Below are 14,156 nucleotides of genomic sequence, written 5' to 3' on the forward strand. Positions count from 1 at the left end.
CAAGATGTACCGCTGATATCTTGGTAAAAAATAATTACTTGCCTTTTTAGTGTTTAAGAAAAAAACCTTAATTTTTCTGGAATATCTTGAAGAATCATTCTAGGAACTGGTGATTTAGAAAATTTTTGGTTTAAAGGAAAAAAAAGTAAGCTTCTCTCTCCTCCAGCTCTATTGTGTCTCACCAGATGCTGATACAGCCTCGTCAGAAGCAGGAACGTAGAGTACTGGTCTCTGTAAAGCCCAGATGGGAATATCAGCAGCTCATTGGCTCAGTGTCTTCTTACTGGGGGTGGCTGTGCTTTGGCCAGTGCTTTGGTTCAAAGTGCTTTAGAGAGCATCTTCTTGCTCCTTTTCTGGAGTCGAAATGATGGACACAGAGTCCCAGGCGTCTTCCTTCAGCGAGTTGTTCTTGTCCAAAGCCTCCAAAACAGGTTGAACCGGGTCTTTTAAATACTTGAAAAGGTGGAAAACCAAGATTGTATTAACTGGCATGGTTATATTTTATTCACATATAACTTCCTACTCTGTCACCAATGACACAACTTCTAAAGCCCTAGCACTCGTCATCTCATGAATAATTTTAATACTAAACAAAGGGCCAACTAAGTGAAGACTCTCAAAGGGTGAAAAAGCTTAACGGAGGAAGAGCCAGTTCTTCTTGCTACACTTGGTACCAAAAAAAAAAAAAAAAACCCAAACCCAAACCTTTGCCAGTGAGTCAGTTCTGCCTCATGGCAACTCTATATGTCACAGAGTATAACTGCTCCACATAAAAAGTAATGAAGAATCAGTGAAACACTTCATGACATGGATAAACCTGGAGGATATTATGCTGAGTGAACTAAGTCAATTACAAAAGGACAAATATTGTATGAGCCTACTATTATAAAAAGTCAAGAAAAGGTTTACATATAAAAAGAAACATTGTTTGACGGTTACTAGGGATGGGAGGCGGAGGAAGGGAAAATCACTAACTAAAGAGTAGACATGTATACCTGTGTTTTATCGACTATGCAAAGGCTACTGACTAAATTGGGTGAAGGGGGAGGTCAGCAGGACATGACTAAGGCAATGGCAGTGTCATGAGAATAAAAGACAACAAAGGTAAATACTATTGCACACACAATCATGCAATAACAGTTATAACAATAATCTGTGAGTAGATACATAGACATCCAAGCTGAAGAGATGTGGGAAGGTGAATGGGAGTACACTTATGAGTATATATAGGTTTGGTGAAGGATAATTCTACATATGTATTTGTATGTGCTGGCAAATTAAAAAAAAAAAAAAAAAAAGTCTCCAGAAATTGATGGAGTATCAACTGAGATACTTCAACAAACAGATGCAACACTGAAGGCTCTCACTCGACTTGACTATGCCAAGACATTTTGAAAGACAGCTGTCTGGCCAACTAACTGGAAGAGATCCCTATTTTTATCCATTCCAAAAAAAAAAAAAAGGGGGGGGTACAACAGAATGCAGAAATTATTGAATAATATCAATATCACATGCAAATAAAATTTTGCTGAAGATAATTCAAAAACTGTTGCAGCAGTATATCAACAGAGAACAGAGATATTCTAACCAGATTCAGAAGAGGATGTAGAATGAGAGAAATCATTCATTGCTGATGGCAGAAAGATCTTGGCTGAAAGCAGAGAATATCAGAAAGATATATACCTGTGTTTTATCGACTATGCAAAGGCTACTGACTATGTGTGGATTATAACGAAATATAGGTAACATTTTGAAGACTGCACATAGATCAAAAGGCAGTTTAAAAATAACAAGGGGACACTGCATGGTTTAAAATCAGGAAGTGTGTCTGGGTGGTATCCTTCCATCATATTTACTCAATCTGTATGCTGAGCAGATAATCCAAGAAGCTGGACTATAAGAAGAAGAATGTAGCATCAAGATTACAGTAAGATTCATTAACAACTTGAGATATGCAGATGACACAGCTTTGCTTGCTACAAAGAGGAGGACTTTAAGCACTTACTGATGAAGATCAAAGATGACAGCTTTCAGTATGGATCATACCTCAACATAAAGAAAACAAAAATCCTCATAACTACCAATAAGCAACATCATGATAAATGGAGAAAATATTAGAGTTGTCAAGGATTTCATCTTACTTGGATCCACAATCAATGCCTATGTAAGCAGCAGTCAAGAAATCAAACAACATACTGCCTTGGGTAAATCTCTTGCAAAAGACCTCTTTAAAGTGTTAAAAAGCAAAGGAAGTCACTTTGAGGACTAAAGTACATCTGACCCAAACCATGGTATTTTCAGTCACCTCATATGCATGCAAAAGCTGGACAATGAATAAGGAAGACTGAAGAATTGATACATTTGAATTATGGTGTTGGTGAAGATTATTAAATGTGCTATGGGCTGCCAGAAGACCCATTAACAACTTGTGATATGCAGACAACACAACCTTGCTTGCTGAAAGTGAGGATGACTTGAAGCCCTTACTGATGAAGATTAAAGACTACAGTATGCAGTAGAGATTATACCTCAACATAAAGAAAATGAAAATCCTCATAACTGGATCAATAAGCAGCATCATGATAAATGGACAAACGACTGAAGCTGTCAAAGATTTCATATTACTTGATTCCACAATCAACACCAACGGAAGGAGCAGTCAAGACATCAGAGGATGTATTGCACTGGGCAAATCTGCTGGAAAAGACCTCTTTAAAGTGCTGAGGAACAAAGATGTCTCTTTGAAGACTAATGCACTGCTGTCGAGTCGGATCCGACTCACAGCAACCCCTCCTTGGGTTTCCAAGGCAATATCACTACAGAAGTAGATTGCCCAACCTTCCTTCTGAGGAGTGGCTGGGGGTATGAACTGCCAGACTTCTGGTTAGTAGTCAGATGCCTTAGGTGCACCTAACCCAAGTCATGGTGTTTTCAATTGTCTCATATGCATGTGAAAGCTGGACAATGAATAAGGAAGACCAAAGAAGAGTTGATGCTTTTGAGTTGTGGTGCTGGCGAAGAATACTGAGAGTACCATGGACAGCCAGGAGAACTAACTAATCTGTCCTGGAGGAAGTGTAGCCAGAATGCTCCTTGGAAGCGAGAATGGCCAGACTTTATTTCACCTACTTTTGTCACATTGTCAGAAGGGAACATTCCCTGGAGAAGGATATTATGCTTAGTAAAGTGGTTGTTGTTGTTATGTGCCATTGAGTTGGACCCGACTCATAGTGACCCTTCCTTGGGTTTCTGAGGTGGTATCACTATGGAAGTAGATTGCCCAACCTTTCTTCCAAGGAGTGGCTAGTGGGTTTGAACTGCCAGCCTTCTGGTTAGCAGTCAAGTGCCTTAGCACTATGCTACCAGAGGGGGGTCAGCAAAAAAGGGGAAGGCACTCAATGAGATGGATTGACAGGTGGCTACAACAATGGGCTCAGGTATAGCAAGGATTGTGAGGCTGGCGCAGGACTGGGCAGTGTTTCATTCTGTTGTATGTACGGTCACTATGAGTCAGAGCCAACTTGATGGCACCTAACACAACAACATGGGCTGCCAAAAGAAGAACAATCTGTCTTGGAAGAAGTATAGCCAGAATGTTCCTTAGAAGTGAGTATGGTGAGATTTTGTCTCACGTACTTTGGACATGTTGTCAGGGGAGGTCTAGCCTGTAAAGAAGGATATTATGCTTGGTAAAGTGGAGGGTCAGCGAAAAAGAGGAAGACCCTCAACAAGATGGTTGACACAGTGGCAGCAACAATGGGCTCAAACATAGCAACAATGCTGATCATAGTACAGCAATAGACAGTATTTTGTTCTCTTGTACACAGGGTTGCTATGTGTCGAAATCGACTAGGTGGCACTTAAGAACAACAAACTCTTGGAAATGCTGAAAGATACTGACATCCAAGATGCTTAGAGCTGACTGGTTAAAAGAGGAACAAAAGAAATCATGAACACTTGCGAAACCCTCAAAAGTACATGTGAAACATGATTCATGATTCCATGTAACTCCTCTGACCTTCGGTAAATATTTTTCACACTTTGCCACAAAAGTGAATCAAAAGACTTGCTGTTTTACATTCACGCTATGTGAGGAACGGTTAGTAGTAAATTTACTTATTAGAGCCCAGCTGGTAGTTCTAGTGTGTGAGAGAGATTATTAATGCAAGCAAACTTCCGAGGCCTGTGGAAAGCTGTTATATTTTGTGAAAATATTGACTAGCAAGGTTCTAGTTGGGAGGTTAATATTTATGGAATTCATATGACTGTACTTTAAAAAATTGTAGCAGAGAAAGGAAAACAAGTGATTTCAGTTCTTTCTAGAAGTGACTGTCTTTATAGACTTAGTCCTTATCTTTTGGAAAAAAAAAAAAAAAAGTCCAAACCAGTTGCTGGTGAGTTGACTGATTCATGGTGACCCCACGTGTGTCAGGCAGAACTGTGCTCCACAGAGCTTTCAATGGCTGATTTTTTGGAAGTATGCCATCTATAATTTGTTAGTCTGGAAGCTCCACTGAAACCTGTCCACCATGGTCATCCTGTTGGTATCTGAAATGCTGGTGGCATCGCTTCCAGCCTGACAGCAACAAGCAGACCACCACAGTATGCCACACTGACAGATGAATGGTGAAAAATATGTGAAAGGCATGTAAAATATATACATAAACAACAAAGATAAAAATAAAGTATATAATCAAAGTGGAAGAGTGTGGAAGTGCTGTGGAAATTTAGGGAGTAAAGTGGTTTCTTATGGCTGAGAAAATCTACAGTTTTTCTTCTAAGCACCTCTGGGTGGGTTCAGACCACCAACCTTTTGGTTAGTAGGTGAGTGCTTAACCATTTACTCCATGCAGGGAGACTTATCTAACATCTACTCAATCTAGCTATAACGGATTAAGATTTTATTTCTAATAGCTTTACCCCTATTTGCTGAAAAACAATGTAAAAACCTTGGAAGCAAATGCTGTTAAATGCTCTCCTCTCAGCAAGCCTCTAGGAATGTCCTGCCTATGTCCTCAGAAGGCCTGGCCTCCTCCCAGAGCCTCAGGTGGCTGGGTCAATGCAGGTCAACAAAACTTTTCACAAGATCCATCCCACTTTTCTTTCTCAAGTCCTTTAAAATACTAGTGACATCTATTGAGCGCTGTGGTGAGTGAGGCCTTGTGCAGGAGCTCCAGTGCAGTGCCGCCGCAGAATCCTCCCAGGTGCACCCTGTCTGGCTCCTAGTGTGTACTCTTGATTACTACCTTCTCTGCCTTCACAGTTGGGAGTGTGTGCCTCCACAACCTGCAGCCAAAGTCCCTGGGGCCCGTCCTCAGACAGGGAAGACTCATGAATTGCCTCAGGACAGGGACCTACTAGCCCACCTCTTGGCCAGCCCAGCCCACCTTTTTTTTTTTTTTAATTATTATTTTATTTTTGCAGTGTTCCCTCCTCTTCCTTCCCCTCCCACCCCCGGTAACCAACAAAGAAAGTTTCGTTCCATATATAAATCTTTCCTTGATTTTTTACAATAATGAACTAATACAATATTTGTCCTTTTGTGATTGACTTATTTCACTCAGCATAATGTCCCCCAAGTTCATCCACATGATGTGGTGTTCTGCAGATTCTACATTATTCTTTAGTGTTGCATAGTATTCCATTGTGTGTTTGTACCATAGTTTGGTTATTCATTCTTATGTTGATGGGCAACTAGGTTGTTTCCATCTTTTTGTTATTGTGAATAGTGCTGCAATGAACATGGGTGTGCATATATCTGTTCTTGTCCTGCCAACCACCTTTTTCACCAATCCTATGTGTTATGGATTAAATTGTGTCCCCAAGAGTTTTTGCTTAGGGGACATTGAGTTTATATTAATGGTGATACAGTAATTTGGAAAAGGATAGTAAGAACAGTTATACAACATGAAGAATGTAATCCATGTCAGTGAATTATGTATGTAGAAATGATTGAACCAGAGGATGTTCTGTTGTGTATATTTTTACCACAATAAAATAAAAATATATAATAGAATTAAAATTTAAGTATTAAAATTAAATTGAATTTAAAAAAAAATTGTGTCTCACAAAAAGGTATGCTGATGTCCTAATCCCTGCATCCATGAATGTGACCCTGTTAAAAACAGCGTTTTCCTTTTATCAGTTAAGTTAAATGAGGTCATACTAGAGTAGGGTGGGTCCTAATCCTAAATTCTTTCTGAATGGTGTCTTGTGAAAAGGGGAGAATAGATATGGAGAAAGGCTTATATATGAAGGAGGAAGAGGCTGTATGAAGATGCATCTACAAGCAGCAAAGGAACACAAAGCATTGCTGGCAGCCCCCAGCAGCTAGTGGAGAGGCATGGAGGAGCTGCTCTCTGACAGCCCTCAGAAGGAATTTACATAGTGGTTTGGACTTCTAGTCTCCAGAACTGTGAGACAATAAATCCCTGTTCTTTAAGGCCACCCACTTTGTGGTATTTTGTCATGGCAGCCCTAAGGGACTAAGACACTGTGCTATTTTTTCAACTCAAAGCTCAATGGTCACAGCTCTGTCCACTGCTGTACTCTTTGGTGTGATCTGGGGCAATGATGCACTGACACGTCACCCATTTGGGGGTGTGCTCACATACCTCTTCTATTTGTAATGGGATCTTAGGTGGCGAGCGAAACCAGTATTTAACCAGGACTCTGTATCTCAGGACCAGGAACAAACAGGGTCCCACCAGCAATCCCACTGTCAGAAAGGTTCCCAAAGAGATCAGGATGGCTTGATAAAACTCAGTAGCAGCTAAAAAGATGACATAAAAGTGAAAGAAATAACTATCTCCACACATGATACAAACATCAGTTAATTTTTTTACCCACCACTAACATCAATAGCATTCATGTTCCAGTAAAACGGACAGATACTCCACCCCCTACCATATACATAAATAAATAGCTAATCAAAGCAATCCTATGACTAGCAGCTGTTTGGCAGCTTCTGCCACTGTACAGCTCAGCACAAGTTCATTATTCCTACAGACAACTGCTCTCTTCTTAGTCCCGTCTCTGTCTTCACCCCACCACCCTTACTTAATAAGCATTCCCTGATTTCACTATTTTAGGAGTATCTTTTCACAGCTTAGAAAGGACATAAAAAAGTATGTTTTACCATCTGCTGTTGTCTTGCAGCAAGATGTATTACTTAAATGCCCAGGTCGAGAGATGCCTTGTGTTGGCCAAACCAGTTCCGCCTTGACTTGTAAACAGTATACACTTAAGGGTTTTAAGCCATCCAACAAAATGAAATTGTTCTTGAAAGGGCCTTTAACCTATTTAAAGGACACCAACAACCACACATGTGAATCGCCAAACTAGACATGTTCATGTTACTTTCATCTTTTCTAATATGTTTCCTCAAACACACAGGTAACACAGCTAACTACAGAATAAGAAGATGCAGTTCTAAAAGAGTGTAAATGGAGTAAGGAACGTGCTCAGACTTTGGGCTGTGTTTCTGGCTGTTAGGTGTCAGAGGTCCTACTGTGGTCACCAAGGGTCTGGGACTGGAATTTCACAAGTCCTAATTTCTAGGATAAAATTTTCTCCTTTAAAAATGAACATTTTATATTCATGGTTAACATAATCTAGATACTTCAAGTTAGTTAGCAAACAAAGAAAAAAATTATTCTAGGAAATAATTTTCATTTAAATCCCAACCTGCTTCTAGTTTTAACTGCAGTGTGCTGATTCTGCAGTTTTATTTTTACTGTAACTTATTTTGTTGTTGTTGCCTACAATTTTGGTCAAAGTGATTTATGTCAACAGGAAAGAGCTAGATATCAAGCTCACTGCATTTCCCTGTTGCTGCCTTCCCTTGAGGAGCTCTGGTGACATAGTGCCTAAGGCACTTGACTGCTAATTAGAAGGCTGGAGGTTCAAACCCACCAGCCACTTCTCGGAAGGAAGGTTGGGCAGTGATTCTGCCTCAGAGACCCAAGGAGGGGTTGCTATGAGTCAGGTCTGACTCAGTGGCACATAACAACAACAACAACAGCCTTCCCTTGGGCCTTGTTGGCCCCATGCCTGTGTCACTCTTGTGCTTGACAAAGCTGTCATTGTTCCATAGGGAAACAAGAAACAGATATACCATATTATGACAAGGTAACATTTCTTGAAAAATCTCCTTTTGAGATGCAACAGAATATGCTAGAGCCATCTGAACTGGTAGTATAACACACACTCAACAACGTGGAATGATGAAGCTGTTATACTACTGACTGAAAAAAAAAAGGCTATTCAACAGTATATATAGTATGATCTTATTGTTTAAAATATAAATATAGTTGTATTATCTATGAAGAGTAGGGTAACAGATTTTTTTTTAATTTTTCTTCTGTTTAATGGTGATGGACTGACTGCCAGGGTAGAAAATTGTTTTTTTTTTTTGGCTCATGATACCACATAAAGCAATTTTTAAGGAAAGAGTTCCCTTTGGCATAATTTCAGCAGCCATTTAGCATTTTCAAAATTTAGAAAACTTTTTTTTTTTTTTTTTTTTTTTGCGGTGTTTCTGCTCCTCCCCTCCCATCCCTGGTAATCAACATTAGAAAACTTTTTGACTGTGCAGAAGAGTTCTCATGGTGGCCTTGAGATTGCTCTCCTTAGAAAGGCTCCCTTGTGAGGCTGGCTCTTGACTGGCATCTGGGAACTTGGATTTTAGGTGTTTTCTCACCATTCTCTAACTGATAAGGGTGGCTCACTGTGCCTATGCTTTTTGTGCAAACAATGTGGTTTATGTTGAACACCTTTCCTTCTGGGAGTCTGAAATTTGGGTATGTGCTGGCAGAGGGACTCCTAAGAAAACCCCTGGGCACTGAACCTCCAATGAGCTTCCCTGGTAGATGTGTCCCATGTGTTGCCATAACTTGTTGCTGGAAGAATTAAGTAAGTTCAGTGTGACTCTGTGGTGGCACAGTGGCTAAGGCACTTGCCTGCTAACCAGAAGGCTGGAGGTTCAAACCCACCAGCCACTCCTTGGAAGGAAGGTTGGGCAATCTACTTCCACAGTGATATTGTCTCAGAAACCCAAGGAGGAGTCACTATGAGTTGGATCCGACTTGATGGCAGTGAGTTTTTGGTGAGTGTAACTCTACTGGGAAAGGCTTTTGTCTGATTTCCTTCAGACTTTGCCTCATGTGCCTTTTCCCTTTGCTGATTTTGCTTTGTACCTAAAAGCAATTTCCATTGCTTTGTACAATGAAACTGTAATATGTTATAATCACAAGTACAACTGTACACTGGGTCCTGTGAGACCTTCTGAAAAAATCACTGAACCTGGGGATGGACCCCTGCCACACAGACTCACAGATGAAACAGATCATATCCATGGCTTTCCAAGTCATCGTAGCCCTAGAACATTTTGTTTATGGAGACCCAGGGGTAGAGGCTTCAGACCAGAGACATGCATACAGTTAACCTTGCAGATGACAGTGGTGGATTTTTTGTTGCATAAACAGGCTAACTGAACCTTCCCCCAAACTCCAGAGCATGACAAAGGCCCCATGAATGAACTCTCAGCAACATCTGGACCCCCCAAACGGTGTGATGTCAGACCAAGAGGGGCCCTTCAGATTGACCTGGCTGAAGAAGAGAAGTGTCCCTCCATTGAGTAGAGCAACAGGTTTTGGAAAGGCAGATTCAAAGGTACTCAGGTCTTACACTGTGAGGAGAGCCTGCTCTCCTTGCCCATTTGAAAGTTTACTTTCTCCTGCTAAATCAGAAATTCTAAAGAAAAGAAAGTCAAAAGAGAAAAATGCTCTTGCCTCTCGGGTTCCGGCTTCTTCCCAGTAATAGACATAATACCGAAAAGTGACCATGGATGAATTGATGTCAAAGGGAGCGGAGACCCTGATGATAAGTGAGTTTTTTCCTGGTGTCACCTCAGTATTTTCTGGAGGCCCAACGGTAACTGAAATAGAAGAGGAAAAAAACCATGTATGCATTTATTTGTTTCTATATGCACTGTCAACCCGGGTATCTTCTTTTGAGGTTCAACAAAGTATTCAGACACCCAAGATTACTCTGGGTACCAGATTTACTTGGATGGAGCCAGGACAGGGAGCCTAATGCAGATGCAGTGCAGCACAAGGGCTGTTTTTTCTTGGAAGGAAGAGTCCTTGTGGCAGTGCACGTGGTAGCCAGCAGTGAGATTCTCTGGCCCCCAGGAGGAGCTCAGGTGCTAGGAGCTGAGATCCACACTTGGCAGGTTTAAGAGCTTCTCTGGATCAAGAATCACAAGAGCCAATGTCTTGTATAACAACTCCACAGAAAGTCTCCAGGGTCCCCACAAGGGACATGCCTGTTGTTGTGTCGTTCGATGCCTTCGAGTTGTCTCCGACTCATAGCGACCCCATATATGACATAATGAAACATAGCCCAGTCCTGTGCCAGCCTCACAATCCTTGGGACATGCCTAGTTACAAAAATCACTGCAGCACTCAGCAAAGCCTAAAGATATGGTTTCTGACCAGTATTTAATTTTCCCTAGCTCAGATGCAGTGTATCCAGCAGAAGTCATTTTCACCATAAACAGTGCTGCCTAGGACACTGTCATCATGATGCCTTGATCAAATTTCCAGAGAAACAGAGCTGGAAAGTTAACCAAAGGTTTCATGCAGAGGGAAGAAGATTTTATTATTTATAATTTCAATGTAAATGAGCAAAAATGGTATTTACAAACTTTTAAATGCATTTGTCTCTGTGTTTAGCCTAATGCAATACTATGTTTCAACATAAAAAACCCAAAAAAACACAAAAAACCTCATTGCCATTGAGTTGATTCTGACTCACAGCTACCCTCTTTGGGTTTCCAACATGGTAAATCTTTATGGAAATAGATTGTCCCATCTTCCTTCTGCAGAGTGGCTGGTGGATTTGAACTACCAACCTTCTGGTCAGCAGTCAAATGCCTTAAGCACTACACCACCAGAGCTCCTTTCATGTTTCAACACAGAACTGAAAAATAGGAGGAAAGGCCAGGCAATCTACTTCTGGAAAATCAGCCAATGAAAACTCTATTGAGCACAGTTTCACTCTGCCACACGTGAGGGCACCATGAGTTGGAATTGACTCCATGGCAATTGTTCAACTGGGTAAGTCTACATTCAGGCTCTTCATGTAATTCACAGGACAGCCAAGGACTGTGAGTCATTATGTGCTGTAAGTGAAAGATACAGCATTTATTAAGTAAGGGTTTACATGGAGTAATTAACCCAAGGAACTCAGATCAAAGTACAAGGTGGGTCCTAAGAGATCAGTCCTTGTATACTCTATACATGCAGATGGTCCCATTAATGACTTATTAGCAGTATGCGATTAGAATAGTGGGGAAGAGTTTTCTTACACTGTCCACTCTTTCCTGGCCTCTTCCAAGTTGGCTAGGGTTAGTTAGGCACATGGTTTTGCCAAGCTGCTCTCTGTGTAAAAGTGACATGTCCCTACAGAGCTTACACTTGTGTCCTTGATCTCATCTGTTGTGGTGGAGAAGCTAAGTCCAGACAATGCCCAGTAGCAGAGTCAGGGCTGGGCCAGGCCCACTGCCAGCCAAGCTGTATGAAAGGATTGGTTGCTAGCGACAAAAAGCTCTGTCATTAACTCTTTGCACAAATGCCAGTGCACATGTTTGAGCTTCTCTTTCAGCAGCTAAGTGAGCAGATATGGGAAAGCATGCCGACTGGCATTGCTAACTGTCTGCTGCAGGCCCCTCCGCATGGTAGGGTGTATTCTCTAGACTTGTACATGTCTGTTCCTGCATGAAAGTGGGCAAAAGAGCATGGATGCCAGCCAGGAATAATCACTGAACTGCTGTGTGGTAGTTAAGTTTGTGGGTCAACTTGGCTGGGCCTGGTTGAGTGGCTGGGCAGCTGGATGTAGTTATTCCCCATGGTGATATTGGTAATCAACTCCATGTTGGAATCTATTTGGGCAGCTGAGTAGCTGCTTTAGGGATGTGGTCTGCTTCCAGTGTACAAGAAACAACTTTGAGGAAGGTCTCCAGTGGGTGGCATGGTTGAATCCTGCATGTAGCCAAGTCATTGTTTAGCAGCCTGCTGTGTTGCCCTGATAATCTGGGGACTTTCAATGGACTTGAATTAATGGCCTGATGTGTGGTTTGGTAACATTGGGACAGTGCCTTTTTACTTGTCAATCTTGGGTTTATCAGCCTCAGCAGCCAGCAGCTGAGTGAAGAGATGCCTCTAGCTTCAGTGGGCGGGGAACAAGAGGCAGAGCGGAAACCCAAGGTCAAAGGGCTTTCACCCAGCCCCTAGAGCCTGGCACTTTGAACTCGGACTTCTAGTTTCCAAAACTGTAAGAGAATTAAATCCTGTTTGTTCAAGCCATTCCCATTTGTGGTATATTTCCGTTAGAGTGGCACTGTTGTTGTTGTTGTTGTTATTTGCCATCGAGTCGGCCCTGACTCATAGCGACCCCTCCTTGGGTTTCCGAGGCCCTGACTCAGAGAGACCCCTCCTTGGGTTTCTGAGGCAGTATCACTACAGAAGTAGGATTGCCCAACCTTCCTTCCGAGGAGTGGCTCATGGATTTGAACCGTCAGCCTTCTGGTTAGCAGTCAAGTGCCTTAGGCACTATGCTACCAGAGCTCCCAGAGTGGCACTAGAGGTAACCAAAACATGCTGAAAGGGCAGGACTGAAAGACCTGCTCTTCTGAATAGTCCTGGATAAAAAAAAGTTGTGACAAAACACTTAACTGTGGTCAATGAAGCCAATATGCTTAGTATCCTGTCTAGCACAGAGATCAGCAGACATATTCCAGTATAAATGGCCAGATAGTAAATTTAGGCTTGGTGGTTTCTGCTGCCAACTACTTAACTGCTATTGTAGCACAAAAGCAGCCTTTGACAAGATTGTAAACAAATGGCTATACCTGTGTTCTAACAGAACTTTGTTTACAAAAGCAGGCAGTCGGCTGGATCTGACCTGCAGCAGTAGTTTGCTGACCCTTCTGGCAGTGCTATGGTTAAGCACTGGGCTGTTAACCAAAGGTCAGCAGTTTGAAACCCACCAGCCACTTAAAGGGAGAAAGATGGGGCAGTCCTACTCTGTCACATAGGGTCACTATGAGTCAGAATCCACTCGAGGGAAGTAGGTTTGGTCTGGCAAATCACATTACCCTCTGGCATCAGCCTCCGTGGCAGGTACTAGAGTTTCACCATCATACCCACTTGTTTGGGTAAGAGGACTGAGGTGCTTGGAACCAATACTGTTCACTGCAAGAAGTGAGGGAAGATAGTCCAGACACTCTGCAAGGAAGTTGAACACCCAAGGTCTCTTACCATTCCGGTAGTGTTGGAACCAAGGCACCGTTGCCCAGGCAGAAACGAGCTCTCCCAGCTGAGCTCGAATACGCAAAGAGACATTGAAATGCCGTGGAAAACCCTCTAAAAGGCTGGCTGCTGTGAAGTCACACTTTGTCTCTGTGATCTTTGTACAGTTCACCCATGGGATGTTCTTCCATTTGCTAGAGGTGCTGGAAAGGAAAAAGGATTTCAGTTCATAGAATTCTCTCTTCTCTCATGGACAACAGTTAGCCCAGAGATGATATTCTTGACAGCTTTATTGCGATATAGTTCATATACCATACAACTCATTGGAGTTCCTGGGTAGGGTGAAGAGTTAAACACTCAACTGCTACCTGAAAGGCTGGTGTTTGAACCCACTCAGAGGCACCTCAGGAGACAGGCCTGGTAATCTACTTCCAGAAGGTCACAGCCTTGAAAGCCCTGTGGAGCACAGCTCTATGCTGCACACAGGGGGTCGCCGTGAGTTAGAATCCACTGGATAACAACTAGCAACAACATTTAAAGTATACAACTCAATCGGTTTCAGTATATTTACAGTGTTTTACAAACATCACCACAATCAATTTGAGAACATTTCATCATTCCAATAAGAAACTTGTACCCATTAGCTGTTACTTCTTTTTCCCCTCTGCCCCCAGAGACCTAAGCAACCATTAATCTACTTTCTAAAGATTTGCCTAGTCTGGACATTTTACAATATGTAGTCTTTAGTGGGGGAGCTCTGGTAGCATAGTGCCTAAGGCACTTGACTGCTAACCAGAAGGCTGGCGGTTCAAACCCACTAGCCACTCCTCAGAAGGAAGGTTG

The 14,156-nt window shown here is 42.1% G+C and overlaps 1 protein-coding gene across 1 annotated transcript in view; it reads right to left on the bottom strand.

Annotated features, from left to right (window-relative positions):
* Window positions 1-261: 261 nt before the first annotated feature.
* IFNGR2 (interferon gamma receptor 2) overlaps window positions 262-14,156 on the bottom strand; it is a 37,644-nt gene continuing 23,749 nt past the window's right edge. Inside the window, 5 exon segments of the mRNA XM_042781006.1 lie at window positions 262-453; window positions 6,615-6,772; window positions 7,139-7,298; window positions 9,792-9,937; window positions 13,323-13,516. Coding sequence (XP_042636940.1) covers window positions 262-453; window positions 6,615-6,772; window positions 7,139-7,298; window positions 9,792-9,937; window positions 13,323-13,516 — 850 coding nt within the window.

Source organism: Orycteropus afer, unplaced genomic scaffold (assembly GCF_000298275.1).
Source record: "Orycteropus afer afer isolate SDZICR_OR568_19922 unplaced genomic scaffold, OryAfe1.0 scaffold00078, whole genome shotgun sequence".
Classification (NCBI taxonomy): domain Eukaryota; kingdom Metazoa; phylum Chordata; class Mammalia; order Tubulidentata; family Orycteropodidae; genus Orycteropus; species Orycteropus afer.